This window comes from Amphiprion ocellaris, chromosome 5 (assembly GCF_022539595.1).
Source record: "Amphiprion ocellaris isolate individual 3 ecotype Okinawa chromosome 5, ASM2253959v1, whole genome shotgun sequence".
NCBI lineage: Eukaryota > Metazoa > Chordata > Actinopteri > Pomacentridae > Amphiprion > Amphiprion ocellaris.
The window spans coordinates 34,247,816-34,271,478 of record NC_072770.1 but is presented as its reverse complement, the minus strand read 5'-3'; the positions used below and the strand labels follow the sequence as shown (position 1 = coordinate 34,271,478).

General features: G+C 37.9%; 1 protein-coding gene across 1 annotated transcript; it reads left to right on the top strand.

Moving 5' to 3' along the window:
* Positions 1 to 3,869: 3,869 nt before the first annotated feature.
* On the top strand, positions 3,870 to 12,670 carry tamm41 (TAM41 mitochondrial translocator assembly and maintenance homolog). The gene is made up of 8 exons (XM_035944184.2): positions 3,870 to 4,252; positions 5,683 to 5,865; positions 6,229 to 6,321; positions 6,468 to 6,618; positions 7,179 to 7,324; positions 9,937 to 10,102; positions 10,415 to 10,477; positions 11,148 to 12,670. The coding sequence occupies exons 1-8, from the start codon at positions 4,115 to 4,117 to the stop codon at positions 11,237 to 11,239; spliced, it is 1,032 nt and encodes a 343-aa protein (XP_035800077.1). The 5' UTR covers positions 3,870 to 4,114; the 3' UTR covers positions 11,240 to 12,670.
* Positions 12,671 to 23,663: the final 10,993 nt, after the last annotated feature.

Below are 23,663 nucleotides of genomic sequence, written 5' to 3'. Positions count from 1 at the left end.
GAGAAACGTGTTACTTTTTAACTCAAAACTGTGAAAAAATACATGTCCATGCCACTGCTGCCTGATACAGCTAATCTAAAGTACTACTAAAAAAAGAAGCACTGCATTGCTGTATTTATAGTTACTGTAGATGTACCATACTCATCATTTGCTGTATTTTCATCTAAAATTAATTACCATGTTGATTTGCACAGCTATCAACCATAGCTATTAGTTTCATCTGCATAGACAAAAGATAAATACTTGCTAGATGGTGTTGTGACATGAGAAAATAAGCACCTGCTCGTTCAAGGAGGTGAAAAATTCATTCACCGCTGCCTCTGATTATTGCTACATAATCATTCAATCATTTATGCCATTAAAAAATCTAATAAAATACTTTGAAACTAAAATTGGAAGGAAGCTCAAGTGTTCTGTTAATATTTAAAGTCTCACTTACAGTAAGGTACTAATGTGAATGTATCAAATTAACTCAAATGTGGATTTAGGTTTGGCTTTCAGTCTCCTCTGACTCTCATGTTGTGAATATCATTGGCTTCCTCCCTGCTCAGTGACACCGTAACCCTTCTGTGGAGTAAGATAAAAGAAGCAGCTTCTCTCGTCTTGCGGAGGTCTGGAACAGCTGTGCGGATTCAGAAGTGTGCGTGTGTTTGTGTGGTTAATGGTGCATTTTCTTTTGATGTTCCCTTGCGAGGCATGGGCAGCAATGGCAAATCTCCATGGAAACAGCCGTGCAAAAGCTGAAATGATTCTCCTAGTTAATCACATTGTGTGCATGTCTGAATCTGTGTTTGTGTTCGGGCATGTATAGTTGCTATGCAAGCTGGTATATTAGTTAACAGCTCGAGCTTTAAACTGCGCACTTTTGCACTAATCAGTGTGATCTGTGTTTCTATGATTTAGTCTGACAGATACTTATGAAAACACCAACAATTAACGACAAGTTGAAGCGTACACTGAGTCTTTTCTAATCCGTACCTTTCAAACTTATGGCCATGTAAAGGAATTGTTCCAGAGGCTGCCACTCTAACTCCAGCAGAGGCACTGTAAGTTGTAAATCATGCGGCACTTTCAGAGTAATGCATGTGAAAGGAACATCGCCTAAATTGCTCAACAATGGGAAAAAATCAATGGGAAATAACCACAAACATTAGATTCAGTTTAATTAGTTGTTCTTGTTCCAAATCAAAAGTTACAAAGCCATTTTTCGCTTTCCTTCCAGTCACTGCAGTCATTTTCACACAGGCCCACACAGACACTGAGGAAAGATGGAGGTGTGATGGGAGAATTGTCACTGTGGTTGGTTATGTATATTAACACGTTTTTCTTGATGCATTCTTGCTAGAAACCAGTTTGCCGTTGCTTCACATGCTTGTCAAAAAAGTATCATAGACTCTGTATTAAGTCCTTAAATTTAACTAAGCAAACAACCACTCTGGAAGGATTTTGTTTGTTGGACTCTGATGCACAGAGCACGGTGTTTAATCAAGTGTGGGCCACTACGATGCGAGAAAAGGTGACAAAGTTCTGTACGCACAGAGAAACTATTGTTGCTGGACGCTTTAAGTGAGTTACAGCCTTTGTATCGGAAAGTTATGTGCTTTCAAACGATGTATGGCTTATAAAATTTTGATTTACAATGAGCTGAAGCTTTTTAAAAAACACACAGCAGGTTATTAAAAAAGCAGGAAATGTGTCAAAATATGTTTACAATAGTCAGCTAGAACAACACATATATAATACAGTCAATAATATATATTTCTCCCCTTTGCTAGGATGCTTTGTTAGTGCCTTCCCTAAAATTTTAGAAGTCAGCAGTCTCTTGTAAAAACCGCACCATTTTATGTTGCCTGACCCATAAATATTCTCTTTATGTGCAAAAAAACCCTGTTTTGTTAATTGGAGTTTCATTTACTCAAGTATTACAGACAGTTTTGTTAATCATATGGTCATATTCAAGGAAAATGCAAGGATTTCTGTCATAAGGTCACCAGCAAGCAGCCCCTGAAGGCTCATTGTCAGCCAGGAAAAAACCCTGGATGCTGTTGTTTTTCTGTGGACAGTCTTGAAAACAATAAAAAATAGTATAAATATTGCTCTTGGCTTAACCATCTGTGGTCAGATTAATTCATAAAAAGTACTGCTTTTAAATTCTGATTGAATATGGACTGCTTGGCTATGAAAATATACAACAGAATTAATGCTACAAGGATGACATAATAGATTCAGAAGGCAATACAACCACACTGGCTGAAATAGCTGCAGATGAATAGAAATCATATATAGTACAAACTTATGTACATCTCTAGAATTAGAATCGCAAGACCTGATAGAACATTTACACATCACAGAAAATGGAAACCTACTATTTTACTCCTACTGGTGCTTCACTGTCCCTGAATTAACAGGCCACTTTAACACTGACTGAGCTTGTTAGTCAGGATTCAGTGACCTTATCAATATTCATTTGCCTGAAAAGATGGCTCACGGCAATTACTAAGAAGATAATATTTGTCCTACTCTTGACAATCCCATAATGAGCTGCAGACATATTGCTGCCATGAATCTACATTCAATATTTATTCATTCAAATAGATGTGAGCAGTAGACCTATAAGACTAACTGCTAAAAATGTGGAGATGACTGATGATGGTCTCACCAGAATTTTGTCTCTTAATGCTGCGGATTCATTTTACAAGAGTGCTATTTAAAGATGAATTTGCAAGTCTTTAGTTGAAAAGATTGTGCAAGTTTTTAAGCTGTCAAAATCTAGTAAATGCAGCCCTACATGTTATAGGTTAAATCGCAATATTTGCTTTGACTTGCTCAGATGTTTGATTGAATTTCTGCTACATTTCACTCCGATGCGAAATTTGGTGGCCTGAAAGTTGCAAGAACAGTCATTACCATCCTGTCAGTATGACTGCATTCCCTGATTTAGATTTATTTTTTTTTATATGATGTATCATGTAATATTACATTTAAATACCACTCAAATTTGAAGGTAGACAAAAATCAACTGGATGATGAGTCCTGACATTTACCAAGTCTATTCAGTTCTTACCTGACAGAGCTTTTAAAGTTGCTCTGGTTAACACTTCAGAGATGCATTTAAGTATTTACCATTACTGACTACTTCTAGATAAATACATTCCATCAGAAGAGACAAGGATTTACACCCGTTTATACAGTCTAGTCAGAGTCTTGCAATAAAACCCTCATAACTGTTCGAACTATTCTACATAGGTGCCAGGTCATGTAAGGAGATGTGCTGTTGAATTGTATTGCATTGTACTGACAGGTGTTTCTACTTCATTTGTATGAACTCACAACACCAGACACACCTCTCCAAAACAGTACCAACAAAAGTTGAACATTAGAATCTTCATGTGGCAACTTTTTAAAGAAAACTGCGGTATCGGGCGTCATTAGTTTTAGCTAGGTGTATCCAACAAACTGGCAGGTAAGTTCAATAATGTTAGTTTTAAATGAATTCCAAGGTACCGTGTGGCCCTACGTGAACTTTTTATTTCCCCTTTAATACAGTTTCCACCCTGCATTAAGGCTGCTGAGCAGATATTCGGTGCTGCTGTTGCACATATTATTAAATCTAAATTAGCATGACATCAAGCTAAACTTGATGGAAAACCGCCCTCTGCTGGTTAAACTCGGAGCCATTCAGAATTCCCCTGACTATTTTCCAAGTAATAAACGACAGGAATGTGTAGAAATATCCAACGATACATTAAATATCCCCCAAAATCCATATTCAGTATGTTTTACTGCAGTTTAAGGGTTTCTGTCGCTTACCTGCAATCCGCGACTTCATTTCCCGTCAGCCAACAGACCGCGGCGCAATCTGTGACGCATTTTATAGTCGACTGTGAACCACACAGCTGGCCCAAATTGACCTAATGGACGGAGTTTTACGATAAAACAACTCATTTTATTCCCGTACAGTGGTCGTGTTCGTGCTCAATGGTAGTGAAACCCTCCCTCTGAAATGTATCTTTTACTTTATGCGGCCGATAGTTTGCTTTACGGCTTATTTAGTTCGTTATTCTGTCGCTAACCGGCTTGTGTTGTTGCTGGACAGTATCGTAGCTAGTTTAAAATGACTCTTCCAGCTTTGCACAACACCGGCGTGCTTTACAGGAGAATACTGTCACAGTTTCCGCAGGACATCAGTTTAGCTTTTGCCTACGGATCTGGCGTATTTAAACAGCATGGGACCAGCCAAGGTCAAATGGAGGTAAGACACACCTGTCCCAAGTCCCAGTCGTTAAACTGTCGCGACCTTAAACACGAGCTGCACGTCAAATGTACAAGTCAGTTACAGAGACGTCACTAACACTGAAGCAGTTCTGCTCGTTAGACTGATGGCCTGTTTTCCAGAAAGGAAAATTTAACCTGTTGTCTTCCCTTTACTTTAGGTCGTGTTTGTTTTATTTTGTTGTTATTTTTATGTATTCATTTTTATTTAATTTTTGCTGAGCCTAGCGTTGCATAGATTTTTACGTTTTCAGCTTCACACCAGTGGAGCGAGGCTAAAAGTGGAGTGATGTGCTGCCGATTCTTTGTCCCTGTTAGAAGTTGGGCAGCAGCATTTTGCGTCAACTGGAGCCGACGAAGACACATCTGATCAAGACCCACGTACAGAGAGTTACAGTAGTGTAGCCGAGATGTGATAAAGACATGTATAACTCTCTCAAAGCTGTTGTGGGACAGATAGGGCTGTACTTTGGCCAACAGCCTCAACTTAAAGAGTCCGGTTTTGACAACAGAATTGATTTGTTTGTCAACTTTAAAAGCATTGTTTAAAATCTTGACCATTCTGACCAGTTGTGATAGGTTGTGTTTTCTTGTTTTTCTATCTTGGAAAATTAAACATTGTACTTGTCATCGAAACTTAAAGCTGCCATAACAAACAAGGTCTTTCAAAGTGTGTCTATAGTTTTGTTCACAGCTGTAAATATGCTGGTCATCTAATGCATTTCATGAGATAAAAATCTTTACACATGTGCAACAGCTGCTCATTCAATACTCTTTGTGGTATCTGTTATATTACAAACTATTTATTTTACCAAAAGTAATAGAGAAATTACTCTTAATTCATTTGGACAACAGAGATTTACTAGTGTTTTTCTACCCTCCCTGGCCCTTCTCCCAAACGCACCCATGCTGCTCACATGAACACACCCACAGCTCTCTGAACTGAACTGAACTCCTTGTACAGGACTGCAGACTGTTTACCTCACCTGAACACATTCCTTTCATGCCAACACAGTCTCAGTTATCATTTCTAGGACTGCAATTATCTGAAGGCTTTCTCTTACATAGTTAATTTATAACTGTATTTATAATGTACTGAATGGTGTGTTTTTTTTTGCTTTGAACTTTTAACTCTAATTTGTGTATGAAAGTATGTCACAGTGTTCGAATTTGAAGCAGTGATAAGTGGGGGATTTCCTTTATCCCCCTGTTTGGCACCCGACTCCTTTTTGCATATTAGGGATACCCACTACGCTACACTGTAATCACAGAATCTCATTATGGCTCCAAGGAAAATTTATAATCAACAATATTGAATATTTCATCAATCATTGGATGTTAGAATTTGAAGCTGTGTCCAAATTTATTGTCTAAAATATGACGTTCTGCATTGCTTTTTTTCTCATGTAGAAAAATATGCTGGACTTTGTGTTTGCTGTGGACGACCCAGTGACGTGGCACACCATGAACCTGCTGCAGAATCGCAAACACTACTCTATCCTGAAGCTGCTGGGTCCCACGATGATCAGCTCCATACAGAATGAACACGGGGCTTCTGTTTACTACAACACACTGGTGCCTGTGGATGGCAGGGTAAGTCACTAGATTCTCATTAGTTTCAATATGTCTGAAATGCTTTTTCTTTTTCTCTAAAGGTACATACCAATCTTCTTATATGACTTAAAATTTCTCATTTGTGTTCGAGGTTTTCACAGCAAGTCACTTGTGTGTTCGATATAATTTTAGTCCTGGTTTGATGTTGTGACTTACACTAAGTATGAAGAATCAGCTTGTATAACTGACATCAGCTGTACAAATCACTCACTCTGTTTGTTCAGTTCTGTATCCAAGCTATTTGATTTTGCAGAGGTAGTGCCAGCAATTTGATATTTCCACTTGTTTTAAGGGGTTTTCATGGTTTAATTATTAACTACATATTTCTTCTCCTTTTCTCAGATAATCAAATATGGTGTGATCAGCACAGAGTCTCTGATTGATGACCTGATGCACTGGAAGACCATGTATGTTGCTGGACGCCTTCACAAACCAGTCAGTATCCTGATCAGACTGTAACAGAACCTGCCAGACAAACACAAGCTTTTATTTTATTCTGCTGTTCGTTATTGGACTAACTATTGTCAGAGCAGTCAAACATTTTTCCTGTATGCTTATGCACTGTATATGTTCCTGTGCAGGTGAAAATGCTGGTGCAGGGTGAGAATGGGAAGCTCCGTGCTGCCCTGGTCGCCAATCTGAAGAGTGCTGTGACGGCTTCTTTCCTCATGCTGCCAGAGAGCTTCACTGAAGAAGATCTTTTCCTGCAGATAGCTGGTCTTTCTTATGCTGGTAAGAAGATTGTAAATCTACATAAACCTGAAAGTTACACGCTTTAATGTTTACAAGGTTAATGCATTCATAACAGTTGTATGAATTGCAAAAATAACATTGGAAATTTAGATATTTTTGTAGATTTTTGTATTAACACTTTATCTTACGTGATTCAAAGACTTTGAATACTTTATGGACATGCAGGACTGACTGAACTTGGTTTATTTTTTTCCAAAGTAATTCAGTGAAATAGAAAGAGACAAATAACAGTTTTTTCATTGTTGACTTTATAAATGTTTAAATGCTGATAACTAGAGTAATGTTATCAGATAATACCCTGAGAGCAACATAATGAATATTTGAACATCTCTGAGAATTTAGGACAAGAAACTGAACATGGAAAAGTGTTTAATATCTCATCAATTTGCTTTGGTACTGCAAAGTGCAAGAAAACATGAAGTTTATATAATAGCACAGATACTACATTTGGCTTGGAAAGGGTGTTGTGGACTTAGTTTATTTTTTATTTTTGGGCTTTGTGTATGCTAAGGGAAAACATTTTGTCTGCTCCTTTGAAGGGGATTTCAGGATGGTGATTGGAGAGGATAAATCCAAGGTGGCCAACATTGTCCAGGACAACATTCAGCACTTCAGGATTCTGTACAGTAACATCCTGCGGGACTGTCCTCAAGTGGTCTACAAACCTCAGCAAGGCAAACTTGAGGTATGACATGGTGAAGAGACAACAAAGTACATGCACAGAACCCACAAATACTTTTATTATCTCACTTGATATTCGAGCAACACTTGGACTACAATGCTGTGTGCTGTCTCTACAGTTTTGCCTTTTTTACTCTGAGACCCTTGTTACATTGTAATGTTGAAGATGTAAATTACAAAAAATGTAAAAAAAAAAAAAAAACTGTCAGGAAATGAACTTCATTTCCAAGAAAAAGAGTTTGTTGGTCATATTGCAGCATAAACAGAGGCTCTGTTGTCTTGACCAAATAGTCCTTTTTTTAAAAAAATCTATGTGTCATGCCTTTACTGACAAACAGGTAAAAAAATTTTCAATCTATAATAATAATGACATAGCTTTGTCTGATTGAACTTGGCCTTGTTACTTGGACTAGCACACTGTGTTTTAAGTCAAAATGTATTTGTATAGCCAATTGAAAATGACCACAGTTGACCAAAGTGCTGCATGGGCTTAAAATATCAATGCAAAACTAAATAAACAACAGAAAATAATAATAGATATCCATCCATCCATCCATCCTCTATATACCGCTTAATCCTCACTGGGGTCGTGGGGGGGCTGGAGCCTATTCCAGCTGACTTGGGCGAAGGCATGGGACACCCTGGACAGGTCGCCAGTCTGTCGCAGGATAATAGATATCCATATAATTATAATGAGATTCACAGTACAATGTGTACCCCGCTAGCTCTAACGAATATATGCCATTGTTAATATATTAACGTGCAATAAACCCATCTTAAAAGACTGCCTAAAATGCGATCAGTGAGTAAAATCATTTATTTACACGTGCCATGCACTCACACTCAACATGCAAACATTCGATCTATCAGATGGAGCCCATGGATCAAGCTTTTGCATCGTTTGGCCAGTCAGATGAAGCTTAACTAGCGGTCAGCGACTCCTAGATAACTGGCAGGGTTTGTGAGGTTGGCTACCACAGTGGCTGAGGAAGAAAAGAAGATTAAAAGAGATGGCTTTGAGTTTAGATTTTTTTTCTGTCCTCTTTAAAATAATCTTCTGTATCCTTGAGTATCACAGCATTTTCAAAATTGTTCATTTAATTTTTCTATTCAGTGAGCATAGACTCCAGGGCCCTGCGACACTCTAGGATGAAGCGGTTGTAGCTAATGGATGATGGATGGAGTTACTATATGATTAAAAGATATCAGGGTCTATTAGAATCAAATGCCAGTGAGACGATGTGTGTTTACAAATGGAATGACAAGAAGACACATTCTTTTCCATTTTTTTCCTGGTGTATTATTTAACCGCTGTCAGCACACTCCGGTATAGTAAGGGATTACTCATCACCTCAGGCATCACATTGCCGGGGAATAACATGTTTAGTATGTGAACAGCAGGTGCAGGTAAGAACAAGACACCTTGTATCCTTTTGTGCATGTGTTTGTAACACTTACGTGAGCAGTGCCTCGGGGAATCGTGCTTAGCTTTAGAGAAATACAATTACATTTAGACACAGAAGTTAAAAATGCTTGAGCTGTGTTTACTTTCTGGCAGTCATCTGGTTACATTGGCACATTTCTGTATTTCTGGGTGTATTACTGCCACCTGTAGCTCAGTGCCGTAGTCTGAAACCATTGGCAGGAATGTTGATTGTGTTGCCCACGTGTGCATGCATAAGTTATGTGTATTGCAGTCAAAACAGAAAGCACATTTCAATCAAAAATGTCCGTAATAAAAACACAAAATGTGCTGTCATTTGTAAACTAAAGCTTAAAAGACATTTAAGGATAGTCAGATATACTCACATCATTGCTTTGTTCCTCAGTTCAGTAGACAGCTGAGGATAAGCTGATAAATTGGCTGGTGCATTTCAATAACACAAAACTATGGAACAGAAGTGTCACATGTCTGTTTGCGGTACTACAGTTTGTCCAGCAGAGAGCACGGACAAATAGATTTTTTAGCTATAAAAGAACGTTATTTTTAAAAAGCAAGATTTAAAGGGATTTTGCTGAGAAAAATTTTAAAATTAGTATTGGACAATTTATTGTTGTCAGATGTAATGCAGTCAGACACAGTATCAATGTTTGAGATCTTACAATATTGTAGTTCTTTGGATATTATAGTACTGTAGTACTACTGGAAATGTAGTATCCATAGGGCCAACATTTGAATCCAGGGTGACATTTGGGTTTTGTCTGATAAGAGATTATCAGAAACAGCCTCTACATGGAATTAATATTAGTCAGTTTTAATAAATATGTCTATAGGTAAGAGTAGATTTACATTTAATCTGGGTTCAAAAAGTTACAAATTCTTGTCAGTTTTTTTTTTTTAATTGCACAAATTCCTGCTCTCTTTGCAATATTCCACAGAATTTACTTCAATTTTTAAAATGCTAGGTAGTATGTTGTGTGTTAGACTGGAAGGGTCAATGCAAGCACATGCTAATAAGACAAATAGTGTCATAGTGTTACTATCTTTGCACAATCAATTCCAAATAACAATCTATTGGTCTGCATTTGTGTCTGACTATATGAGCTGTCAGTGGGGCAGTTATTCAGTTGTCTGGATGCATCTCTGTTCATTTATTCTTGTTTGTGTTCCTGCAGGTTGACAAAAGCCCAGAAGGCCAGTTCACCCAGCTGATGGCGTTACCTCGGACTCTTCAGCAGAGGATCACAAAACTGGTCGACCCTCCGGGGAAAAACCGGGACGTGGAGGAGATTCTGCTGCAGGTGGCTCAGGATCCCGACTGTGGAGCAGTTGTGCAACAAGGTACGGAGGGAAACATGATGAAGAGAAGATAATCTACAGTAGGAGCTGTTGTTTTTGATGCAAAGAAACATTTGCATAAATACAGAAGAGGGGGGAAGGAGATGGGTGATGGGAAAAAAAAAAAGACACCTAATGTTTTCAAGGTTCGTTATCACTTCAGTTTTCTCTGAAATAATAAAGTCTCAGTCTTGCCTAGATTCATTCTCCACAGTAAAATGCCCTTGGTACTAGGTTGTGCAGGCTCTAGCCAGTGATGAGATACTGTTTGTGTGTTGTAATTGAAGGTTTGCTCATGTTTTTGTGTCTCCTCAGGTATCTCATCTATTGTGAAATCCTCCAGTATAACACAGAGTATTAAGGGCATTGCTACAGCTGGTAAGAACTCTTACTCTTAGAGTGTGTGTGTGCGTGCGTGCGTGCGTGCGTGCGTGCGTGCGTGCGTGCGTGCGTGCGTGCGTGCGTGCGTGCGTGCGTGAGTGCGTGCGTGCGTGCGTGCGTGCGTGCGTGTCAATTGATTTAGTGCTTCACGTCCCATAAAGGAATAGTATGACACTTTGGGAAATGCAATTATCCGCTTTCAAGTTAGATGAGAAGATTATTACCACACCACTGATTGTATGCTGACTTAAGGCTAACTTTTAGAAGGCACTTTAGTTTAACTAAGCCTAAAGTTGGGAAAGGGGGAAACAGCGAACCTAACTCTTTCCAGTGATAACAAAATCTGCCTATAGCACCTCAGATGCTCACCAATGAACATATGATATATTGTGTGTTCAATCAGTACGAAAAGTTTAGTTTGAAAAGAATAATTAAGCAGATAGTGGAGTGCTACAGTATCTTTTCTCTCATCTCTCAGCAAAAAAGTGAATAAGCTGATTTCCCAAAATGTCCAACTGTTTCTTTTATTATGGCCTTCAAGCACTTACTTTAATGGAAAATTAGTTTTTAAACCTTCCACTGTGTATTAGTAACTGTTTCGGTGAAATATTTTTTTTATAATGTGGTTGTTCATATTGTTAACTCTTCGTGTCCCTGGCCCTCTCAGGTTTGTGGAAGACAGTGTCGTACAGCTCTAAAAAACTGATGAAGATGTGGAAGGGCTGGAGGAGGAAGCCGTCTGTCTCACAGATATCCTGATCCTGTTCGTTTACCAGGAACCCGTCTGTCTGACAATCCAACAATGTCCGTCCTTTGATTTTTTTCTTTCCTTACCTCGTCAAATTGGCCAGAACTATCACTTTCTAACCTCTGGTTGTATCACTCCACAGTGTCTGTGAATGCAGCCAATTACCAGGTGTAGGACTGTGTGTGAATAGCCTAGAACCATGTCTGCAGCTGCCCTTTCTCTCTACATTAATAGAAGTCATAGAATAAAAGGTGACATTTCCTGAGTTGGACTGAATAACGGCTGACATTTACTGTGACTACAGATCTGGGCCTTTCTGAATGATGACTACAATGACTCATGAGGGACTGTTGAATGGACTCACGTTTAATGAAGAAGTGAATTTGGTTTCATGTGCTAGGATGCCATCTTTTGAGTCATGTGAGTGTTACATATGTGCACATTTCTCTGTGAACGGTGCTGCTCGGTGACGGATGGTGGACAACTAAGATGCATGAAATGGAGAATAGTATTTCTGTGTGGAATTACGCTCAAATACAAACATTTCTTATTCCTCTACTCGCCTTGCCAAAGATCTACGTACTTTTGTCTTCCTCTTCATGTTTTTTCGGTGTTATTTCACTTCAGCTCATTTTGGTTCACCTTGTTACTATGAGCTGATCATACTGCAGTTCTTTGATGAGAAGATGCACTGACTGGCTGTTGAATTCAGTGCTAAAAAATGGGTTAAGTAAATTTTTATTAACACACCATCAGTTACTTTGGCCTCAGTAGCATGGTTTTGTTTTAAATTATTTTGTAAATTGTTCTCCAAAAACATCCAAAGTGATTTATTCTCAGATATAATTCTCTTCTTTCATCTGTTTCTATTGTTCTGTAGTCAGAGTACTGTAGTTTTTTTTATGTTTAGCTGGCAAAATACAGTATATTACGGCACACTGAAGGAAAATAATGAGGAGTAAACATCACTGTGACACACTTAAGTGAAATGTATATTAGAAATATACACTACATTGCTCTTATTATAGTGATTTTACTTGACAAGAGTATGTTTTTACTAAAATGTATTACAGGACATTTTTACTGTTGGGATTTTGACATGCTAGAGCAGAAAAGTATAGTTGATGACATTAATTATGGCTGAATTTGCTCAAAGGTACAGCTAACTAAACCTAAGATGTCAATTAGGTTATTTGTTAGACTTTTTCAGCCTTTTTGCAAGTCATTGTAATTGAATATTTTATATAACTAAATATAGGATTCAGACAACAAACAAGTACCATATCAACAAGAAATAATATTGATAAAAACACTTTTTTAATGTTTCTGGAGAACATGTTGTATCATAAATACCCATATTATTTCTTTCAAGCATGGAGAGTCTACATTTTCATTAATGGGTGTAAAACTTGTCCATTTCAACATTAAAAGATAAGTCTTTGCTTGTTATCTTCCCATTTATAATCAAAAACACCCATTAGAACATCTGTAAGACAAAAATGAAAAGCATCAAAGTTCATTAAGGTCCTTTGTTCCATCATAGTAGTTGGTAGTACAGTCACAGTAAAAAGACTAGGTCCAGTAACTGCCTGATACTGTCACTACTTTATTCACTGCATCGTGAGTCATAATTCAGTTAAGGACACATGAATCATCTAAAAGCAGGTTTCTACCACACTGTTGAAGTACTCATAAGTAAGAGTTCACTGGAAATGTTACTTAAGTAAAAGCATGAAAGCATTATTTCAGAATTTTGCTTAAGACCATGCATTTAAAGTAAAAGTGTTCAATGCAGAACAAATGTCCTCCTGTCACTGTTATATTATTATATGTGAAGTTATTAATTTACTCATGCATTAATGTGAAAGAAGGATTTTACTGTTGAAGCGGGGCTCGTTTTGCACTATTTCACATCGTTATGGGTTCATTTGTTTTTTATTTCGTCCATTAATTGAATGATTGTATAAAAAAAAAAAAATCTAGAGCTCCAACGAATAATCTCAATCTCAAATGATTAATCGATTAATAGTTTCAACTGTACTTGTATGATCTATTGGGTAGTTTAATTTATTATAATCACATTTTCTCTAAATGTTTTGTGTACAAAACTAATAATTTGTAAAGTTATTGGATTCGTGTAGTGAAGTTAATAGTACAATATTTCTCTCAAATTTGTACTCCAATACAATACCTGAGTAAACATACTTGGCCGCATTCCACTCCTGAATATTTCATTCTGAAATGCAGTGGAGTTGATGTACAAAGTGGGTTTTAATGGAAATACTAAAGTACAAGTACCTCTAAATTGCACTTATGTACAGTAATTGAGAAAATGTTATTAGTTACATTCCTACAGTGAAGACCACTTACAAAAACCTAGTGTCTTGTTTGGGCCCTTCGTCGTGTGATGACTGTTTGCAGTTTCACCAAAGATATATTTTTCCCTGTAAGCTTCTCAGATGAAAATTAAATTAAGAGTGAAGGGCAAAAAAAGGGAAAACTAAAAAATCTAATTTTTTTATGGTTTTATCCAGATGCTTTTGTTAAGTGACTAATGCCCTTTTAATTATCTCTATAATGATTTAATCATGTATAAATTGATTTAGCTTTTACACCGTATTCAATAGATTATTCACCATGTAAAGTAGGTCAAACTTTAACCAGCTTGAGCAGCTACAACAGTAAAATCCTGCTCACGGTATTAGCAATAGGCAACAATGAGTCACAGTCACTGTTCCCTCTAAGCTGCGCGCGTGCGCAATTGCGCACTGCTAACGGTCCGCGCACAGAAAATTTGCGCTGCGCGCAAAAAAAAAAGAATCCAACCTAAATTGTAAATAAAATAAACACGTAACAATTCATTCTGTGCTATTTTTCAATGTGAGTCAGTGAGTGACCGGTGACTGGCTGCTGCAGCCAATGATGCGATTCACATACGTATTTACCATAGACTGTATATAATGGTATTTACGCAGCTAATCAACGTCAGGCGTCCTTATGTGCAGCCACCGTTGCTCTCATAGATATGAATGAGTAGATAGGACACGCCCCTTTGAGCTGCGTGCTACAGCGAGGCTAAGCTAGTGGGGGAAAAGTTTCAGTGCATTCCGTTGATGTAGACGGCGTGAAAACGGAAACAACAAGTATGCCGGCTCACTGTGCTGCATACAATTACACACTGCGTAGTACGATTGAGACAAGGAAACTTGGAATGACTTTTCATAGGTAAGAATAGTTTTTGGCTCTTTTTTCATTATGAAATCTTGTTGAGAGCTTCCAGTCTATGAGAGCTAACAAGTTAGCCACTAGCAAAACGCTAAGGCGAGCTAGCAGCTTGACAACCAAATACCAGACGATTAATAGTAGCTGTAGTATAGTTGTACAAGCAGTAGTAGTAATAGTAAAAGTACAAGCAGCAGTAGTAGTATAAACAGCTGTTAGAGTCATAGAAGTAGTATCAGCATTTGTAATAGTATTACAAGTTGTAGTAGCAGTGCCAGTATCAGCAGCAGTAATGTACTACTACTAGTAGTAGTCGCATTGCTATTACTACCACCAATACTACCAATAGTAGTTATAAAGCCTAACTCATTTATATCCAGATTAGGGCTGGGCGATGAATCGATTTTATCGATTAATTCGAGTTTGTACTTAATGTCGATTTGTTTTAATGAAAATCGATTTTCTCATCAACATCCGCCACCAACGCCTTCCCGCTGGGCTCCCGTAGTTCAGAGTGCGCCCCCCCCACCATTTCCCAGCGGGAAACGCACCGCAACCGGACCAGCATGCCACATGCGGCACATTTCCAGCTGCAATCCGGTGTGTTTACCTGGAGAGGGCTGCAGCTTATTTGCATAGAGTAGACTGGACTCCAGGGTGCTGAGAATAGGTAGGGGGTAAAAAAAAAAAATTGGATAAATCGTGAATCGGGATTTTTTGTGAAAAAATCTGAGATTTTTTTTTTAGGCCATATCGCCCAGCCCTAATCCAGATTACCATCTATGTTCATCCTATAAAACCCATTTTATGATTGGGATTACAGGCAGTTCTTTAGCACTGCTCTCAAAAAATTGAAATGTTACTAAACAAGGTTATACTTATCAAATTAAATAGCTCTGGTCTCCAGTATATTGGCGAATTCGGTTCTTTGTACTTAATTTATTAGCATGATTTCTTTTTAATATGTTGTGTACAGACTTAATTACTTCTCTGTCTACTTTTCTTACTCCATGTAGGTTTCCCAGAGACTATGGGTTGAGGAGGAATTGGAAGTTTGTCGGCTTAGACCTGGTGTCATTCCATCAGTGTTAAACTTCCCGGCTCATCTTGGAAGAGTACGTGCCAGAAAGACCACGACCAAGCAGCCTTGAGATCTTAGGCAGCGTCTCCCTCAGGTGGGTGTCGACGGTGTTCACAGTCAGGTCTGTGGTAATCCCGTCAAAAAACAAAACAGAAAAAAATCCAGATTATAAATCAACATGTAACCAAAGCACTCTGTGTATAACACCATAGTATAGGATGTAGTTCAGAAAATGTCCAAGTATAGTATGCTTTACTCAAGAATAACATAGTATGGCCTGTAGTTCATAGTACAGCATGTTGGCAAGAAAAAAAAAACATAGATTATTATGTGGTTCAAAAAGTGCAAAATGATAGGATGTTGCCTAAAATTGTCATGTATGATATGTGGTTCAAAAAATGTCATAGTGCAGTATATTGTCAAAATAGTATGTAATTCAAGAAAACATCAGAGTATAATATGTCATCTAAAAAATGCCATAGAATAATAATTTCATTGCACAAGTAAAAGTATAGTAACTTTTAAAACTGTTCGAATTCTTATATGTTGCTAAAAAAACAAAAAAAAAACGTCACAGTGATATGTCAATTTAAAAAGCCTATAGTATAGAGTGTCGCCCAACAAACATCATAGTATAGCATGTCGCTCTAAACACGTCACAGTATAGCCTTTAGTCCACAGCTGTCAGTAGGTGAGGAGCAACACAAAAACAGTCCAAACGCTGGTTTCCAGAGGGTTAGACGAGTATTTATTTGGAAGAGGAAGTTTACAACAACACAACATGTGAGGGGGTTAAAAGCAAATGGGTGTTAGTAAAATAAAAATAAATAAACAGAACTAAAAGTGAACTTCATGTTGACATTGATGAGCATTCCAACCAGGAACAAAGTAAAAGATAATCAATAGGAAAAAAAACTCTTCCTGTTCACCTCTTAAAACCCAAAAACACACTGCAGTAGCACCCTAAACTAAAACCACCAATGGGTTCTCTGTTTTCCTTTCTGAACAATTCAAAGGTCCCTCTCTATCTCCCCACACATCCACCAACCACTGGAACACATCTCCAAAGTTCTGCCGGGCCAGCTCAGCTTCCCCTCAGAAGAAGTGCCGCCACCTGCCAGATGAAGGAACCTTTTGAGAGGCAGCTGGCATCGTGATTGGACTGTACTTTGGTCTGTTCCAATCCAGCTTCAGCTCCAGAAACGGCAGGCGGGATGAGTCAACGGAGGCCTGGTGGACGAAGGCATGCAGCTGAGTACAATCCAGAAAACAACAGAGGAGGAGTGCAGCAGCCCATGGCCAGAATAAACAGAGAAGCATCGTATGTCTCTTAGAAAACATCATAGTAGAGCCTTTGGTATGAAAAAACACCATCATATACATCGTATATTGTACAAATAACAAGTCAAAGCAAAGAGACATACATTGTAGAATTGTAGTAATTGTGGACTGACTGATTTACTGATTATCAGTATTTTATTTTTTACTGATTTACGGTAATAAATACATTTAAAAATGGCGCTACTTTGGCTCTGAACCTTTATCTACCTGTGGTCGCTCTGTCTTCTGGAGTGATTTGATTGGTTATACATCACAAATAAAACTCCTTTAACTTAACATCTGTAAACAAAACAAAAACGTATCAACAAAGTTTTCTGTTAGCGTTTGTGTTCTTCTAAGTTTAACTCCAAGATTTTAAATACTTTCATTTACTTCAGATGAATATCTCCTCCAAATGTCTCACTAATAATCATTATCAGCCTTAAAAACCCACAGAAAACCCCTTTATACTCGACCACACTTAGTACAGTCCGGTTCCCCCTTCTGTAAATCTGCTTGGAATCTTCCACTTCCTTTTTGTCAAAGTAGCCTTCTACCTGGACAGGTTTTGTTGGAGCTCATGCAACAAACATTTTGGGTAACTGCACTTTAATATGGATGGATGACACTGAATTAGAGTCTGTTTTAATGAGACTGAGTTAAGATGTGTAGCTCTGTCATTAAATAGTAAATTATTTCTCAGAATTCACAGAGAAAAGTCTGAAATGTTTGCTAGGTTAGCGTCCCATATGTTCTTTGGCTCAGCTAAAGCTAACTCTCTGCAACTTCTGGATCTCGAGTTGCTTGTTGTTAAAATATCTTGCTAGAGGTGGTGAAGCTCAGAAAGTCAGAGATGTTTGTTCAAAATAAGCTCATTCTCAAGTTTTATCTGAACCTCTTTTGTTTGAACTTTCCCTAAACTTAAGAGTTAATGACAGAGCAGCACATCCAGACTCAGTCTCATTTATGTAGAGATTAAACTTCAGTGTGATTCATTGATGTTAAAGTGCAGTTTTTCAAATGTTTGTTGCACATGCTCCCGACCAAACCAGTCCAGGTGGAAGACGATGTGAAGAGAAAGCTCCAGAGGATGAATATCACACATTTACGTTGGAAATAAATGTCCTTTAATTAGACATTGTCATGCAAAAGTTGGATTTCCCTTTAATGATGTTCAAATCTTTGTTGAGTGCTTTGTTGATGTTGGTTTCTAAATGTTTTTTAACACTCGGCCCCAAAGATTAAAACCTTCTACGGCTCACAAGCTGCAACAATTCACACTTTATCAACTATCTTTCTGACTAAACTAAGATAAAAAGTGAAAAACTGCCTGATTCCTGCATCATGAATGTAAATCTTTTTTGTTTTTTATGACCGTAAACTGAATATATTTGGGCTTGACATTTTATAAACCAAAACAAGAAATGAATTACTGGAGAAAACGACAGATTAATGGACAAAGAAAATGTGTTTTCCAACATATATGGCTGAATTACTCCAGCATTACAAGATACATACAATTTTAATTCAATTTTATTTATATAACGCCAATTACATGTCAAATTGTTTCAAGATGCTTTATTTTTATATTTTTTCGTCATATTTAAAATATGACAAAGTAAGAAATTTAAACCTCTTGACTAATCCAATTTATTATTTAGTTTTTAAGAGACTAATTGACAATTCAAACTTTCTCCACTAAAACTAATAAACATGAGGTCAAATAGAAGGAACAGTTTTAAATACTGCAGTCCCACGACGACAAGAATAAAGTCTCTCAACAAAAACTAAATCTGCTGGTGGATTCCATTAAAGTCCTAATAAATGATAAAGTGTGATACTAAATGTTTGTGGTGCTAAAAATGTCAAAGTAAAGATATGAAGTTGAACATCTGGATGGAGGTTGATAAAAGTTGACCTCCCTTCATTTCTCTGGAGCGACTCCATGCATTTTATGGATGGTGGTTAAAGACCTGCTCTTCTAGTGGTCTTCCTTCTCGTCGCTGTAAAAAGTCAAACCATCCTGGCCGACTTCAACACCTCTTCATGACAACTTGTTCTGCCTCCGACCTGGTGGAAACTCCAGAAACTCGGGAAAACCCGTGGAGACTCGAAGAACTCGTCGAAACTCGAAGAACTCGTCGGGCGGGGGAAGGTGTGGTGGGTGGTGCGGGGAGGTGGGGGAGTAGAGGGGGGAGGCCGCCACCCACCTCCCCACCTACTCTCCGCCCAGACTCCACCCAGACTCCGCCCTGGCTCCACCCATGTGGTCACTCCAGGAACTACGATGCCAAAGGGACGACGAAATTATTTCTTTGTATCTGATCTGTAGCTCAGTGAGTTAAGGATTTGCCTATGGAGCTGCAGGTCGCTGGTTCAAGACCAGACACTTCTTAAATTTTCTCAAAATACTGACAAAGACAAAGAATGAAAAAGGCCGGTGGCGGGTCTTGAACCTGCGACCTTCCAGTCACTAGTCTGTCTCCTTTTCCCCTGAGCTACTCGCTCAGATACAAATTCTTCTTTTTTTTGCGCATTTATCATCTATTTTTTGTCATTTTCGAGTTTTTTTTTAACTCGAGTCTCGACTCGACCGTTTTTCTCAGGAGGTTGGACTTCAGCCTTTGTGCTGGAGGGTGGAACCCTCAGTTCCAAGACTTTCCAAAGCCTCCACACCTCCCGAGTCCTCAGGACCTGAGCTTTCACACAGTCTGAGGGCTGAAATTTTCTAAGTCCCACAGTAGTTCTGTGTTAGTTTGAACCTTCAGACAGTCTGAGGGCTGAAATTTTCTAAGTCCCAGAGTAGTTCTCTGTCAGATTTACCTTTCAGACAGTCCAAAGACCGATATCTTCTAAGTTTCTCACTACTTCTCTGTTAGTTTGAACCTTCAGACAGTCTGAGGACTGAAGTTTTAAAAGTTTCTCAATACTTCTCTGTTAGTTTGAAGTTTCTGGTTAACAGAAGCCTTAAAACTTGTGACCATGAGTCTTGATTTCACATTTAGACCATCCATCTGAGTTCTTCTCAGACCTTCACCTGTGGGTTTTTTAGAAATCCTGAACAAACTTTGATTCTCTTCACTGAACAATAAAGTTTGTGGAGATCAGAAGGTAACATTAGTTTGATCGATGCCTTCAACCTCCAGTAGACTTTATCTGGAAAGCAGTTTTCTGAAATGAGTTCTTAGTAAATCTGTCCACAATCAAACCAAGAACATAGAAAGAGGAAATGTTTGAAGAAAGAACTTGATGTTTTCATTTCAGACTAGAAAACACTTAAAGGCCTTTATCTGTTTTTGCTCTTTTTGATCGTTTTATTGTTTCTTCTGTTTAATTTGATCTTCTAAAGTTTAACTGGTGCCCTTTCAAAGGTTTTATCTTTAGTTTGATTCTTCTTAAATGTTTAGTTTTGCTCTTTTCTCACCTTTTACTCTGTTCTAATGTCTGATCTGATTTCGAAATGTTTTGTCTTTTTAATGTTTAATTGTTGTTTTTTCAAATGTTTTATCGGCTTGTTTGATAAATTTCCTTTTCTTTCCCAATGTTTAATTTTTCAATTAAATCTTTAAGGTTTTGTAAGGTTAAGGTATTGTCCTTAAGATTTAATTTTCTAATTAAACATTTAATTTTTTAATTAAATGTTTTGACTTTTAAAGGTTTGATAATCTAATTAAATGTTTTGTATTTTTCTAAATGTGTAATATTCTTGTTCAATTGTATTTTTTTAAATGTTTCATTATCTGTATCTTCTGTTTAATTATCTAATTAAATATTTTGTCTAATATAATTTAATTGTATTCATGGTTTAATTTTCTTTTTAAAAGTTTTATTATATTAAATGTTTTTTTTCCTTTGATTTGATTGCTTTTTTACTGTAGTTTATTTCTTTAATCTTTTTTTTCTGTGAAGATTTTAACCCCAACCTTAAAAATGAAACAGACCCTTAAATCAAAACGAAAATACTTCTGTTGTCACAATCATGAGTTAGTCAGTTATTCAGTTTATCAATTCAGCTTTATTTGTTTAGCACCTTTCACACAGATGACAAAACTAAATAAGCAAAGAGAAAAAACTACGCTAAAACTATAATTAAAACTCAAAAACATATTTATAAAAAAAAAAAAAAAAAGATTTAACATGGTAATAAATTATGTTGTGTCCAGGGGATGGAGGGAGTTTATTGAAGTCTTCTTGGGCTCACATGGTAAATCATTTAAAATATAAACTTGATATTCAGTCTAAGGAAACTGCAGAGCGACAGAAGAAGCAACAATATCTCCTGTTTTCTCCTTTAATGAGTCGACTCTTCTTGTGCTTTCAGACCAAAGAACTACAGACTCTTCACAACCTGCTCAAACTCTTGGTACAGGACCTCACCACACGGGTCAAGAATGTTTCCTTCTCATTTCTACTCTGAAGCTCACCTTCTCCTGCTCAAATTGCTGACAAATGTTTCTGCTGCTCTAAAGTCTGGTCTCCAGAACTTCCTAAAAACTCTCAAAATACCTTCTGCTGCAGGTTGCTTTGTAGAACTGTTACAGAAAACCTCACTAAACCACATGGAGGGGCCTCAAGATAGTCGTCCAAATGAAACCATACAAAAACCAAACTAGCACAACCCAGACGCTAAAGTCTCCTGCAGCCTACCAGAGAACCTCTTTAAACAGAGAATCAGGACAGGAACTCTTACCTTCTGGACAACCAACGTGTGTGTGTCTGACCAAAAACCTCTAAAGACTCACTACAGCCAAGATAAAGACACAACTCAGCTGCACTAAATCCACTAATCACTGCAGACATTAGCACCATGTGCTAACTGTGGCTAAAAACCACATGTACCAAAAACTATCCAGTACAAAGCCCTAAAACACACCAAGAAACACATTAAAGACGATTTTACTGCTGGAAGCTGCAAGCCAACACCTAAAGAACAAACTAAAGCAAAGGAGCCAAACCTAGGTGAAGAGAAGCAGAGGAAATGTTTGTCTGCAGCTAGATAAAGCAGGAAGACACTGAGCTGCTCAGGTGTTCCTGATAACACCAATCAGCCACCCGGACAGCCAATAGGAACACAGCTTACTGGAAGTCCAGAGGGCTGGGTTAGTGAAGGAAATTTAATTTAAAGTTGAAGCAGAAAGTTAATAAAGAAAGTTGAAAACCACCTTCTGATCCCTGAAATCTCTGAGTTTTCACACAAAGAACACCTGAACATGTCAAACTGGTTCCATAGTAGAACCATCATTGTAAAAACGTCATACTATGGTGTGTTGCTCAAAAAACATTAGGACCCGGCTGTCAGGGGACAAACATGTAAGAAACATGAGAACAGAGAGAACCCAACCAGTAGGTCACAGTTTATCATCATCTAATCATCTCCTGAAGTCCATATGGTGAGAGACATCAGTATCTGGTTGTTAATTTACCAGAGGATGCTTATAATCATGCTGATGTGGTCTGTACTCTACAGTATTTTAGTGACTCAATAAATGCCTAAGTTGTTTTTTTAATGCTTTTCAGTTTTTAATAAACATTTAAGAGCCTATATGTAATCAATAAATGGCCTTTGCCTATCTTAAGAAAAATTCACTCAGAACTCTGATATGTTAACAGTACTAAATAAATCAATAAATACATGCATACACACAAAAATAAGTTAATACATTAACTGTGTTAAGATAAGATTTAGATTTTTAAAAAAGTTGTTTATGTTTTTGCAGAATCCAGTATTGCTCACTGGTTGGTCATTACATTTTGTTAGTTTGATTTCACAGTTTAAAATGATGCCACCTCTTTTCAGACAGAACCTGTGATAATAAAACAATACAAAATTTTTAGTTCCATGTTAATAAAGCACTTGAAGCTTTAAGTATGGCTAAATGCTTTTTTCAAAATTAAATATATCACTCCTTAGGTGGTAGTGGCCCCAAGTTCAGTAAAGTTGGAAAGATATTCACAGATTCAGACTTCCAGCATCAATAACTCATTAGATATAGGTTGTCAAAACATAAACGGTGCTTCTTTCCCATTGTTGCAAGGCAGACAATGTGCTACAAGCCCAGTTTTATCAAAAGTAGCTGTCTTTCAAGCTACAGGAATAACATTGGTGTCTATGGAGTGAACAGGGTCCGTCTGCAATTTGCAAAACCACTGCAACAGTAAAGAGAGACAAATATTCAATAACTTCACTCTTATACATTGTAGTGTCACTAAAATCACTGCAGCCTTCAACTGGCTCCTGTTGACAAAGTGTTTTAACAGAAATGTAAATGCTGTAATTTGATTCTTTTAATGAACCATGTAACTTGAATGGATGTGATGCTGGTGTGACCACAGTGAACATGTCTGATGTTGCTCACAGTGGTCCAAGGGACGCTCAGGGAGTTTGTGTCTTTGCTCACACTCAGGAAAAATTAGAGGGAACATTGGTCACAGTGTATTTTCGCATTAGACAGCGCTCTTTCACTGTGCCAGTAAAAGTCTACCTCCTTGTTCCAGCCCTGCCTGCTGCTCAGCGGAAGGTTAACTGCCTTGCTGAAAGGCACTTTACTGCTGCCGTTAAAGGACGGAGACCTCCTCGGTCCCACGCTGAGCTCAGTCCCTGCACACAGTGACAGCAGCCTAACCTTCTGAGGATGTGATGCAATGCGCCATTATCATAATGTATGCTGATATCACTGCTCCACAGCTCCGCCAATCAGCGTGCTTCACTTTCACCACCTGCTAGGAACTTAATTCCATCATTCCAGGCATTCCTTGCTCCCTCCTCCTGCTCCCTACTCCTCCTCCCCTTCTTCCTCGTTTACAACCAAGTT

What these genes read in the sequence shown, in the direction of transcription:
- tamm41 (XM_035944184.2), top strand. Translation starts at nt 4,115, where the DNA reads ATGACTCTTCCAGCTTTGCACAACACCGGCGTGCTTTACAGGAGAATA. An exon ending in CTCAGCAAGGCAAACTTGAG is followed by an intron (nt 7,325 to 9,936) that starts GTATGACATGGT and finishes GTGTTCCTGCAG; the next exon opens with GTTGACAAAAGCCCAGAAGG. An exon ending in TAAGGGCATTGCTACAGCTG is followed by an intron (nt 10,478 to 11,147) that starts GTAAGAACTCTT and finishes TGGCCCTCTCAG; the next exon opens with GTTTGTGGAAGACAGTGTCG.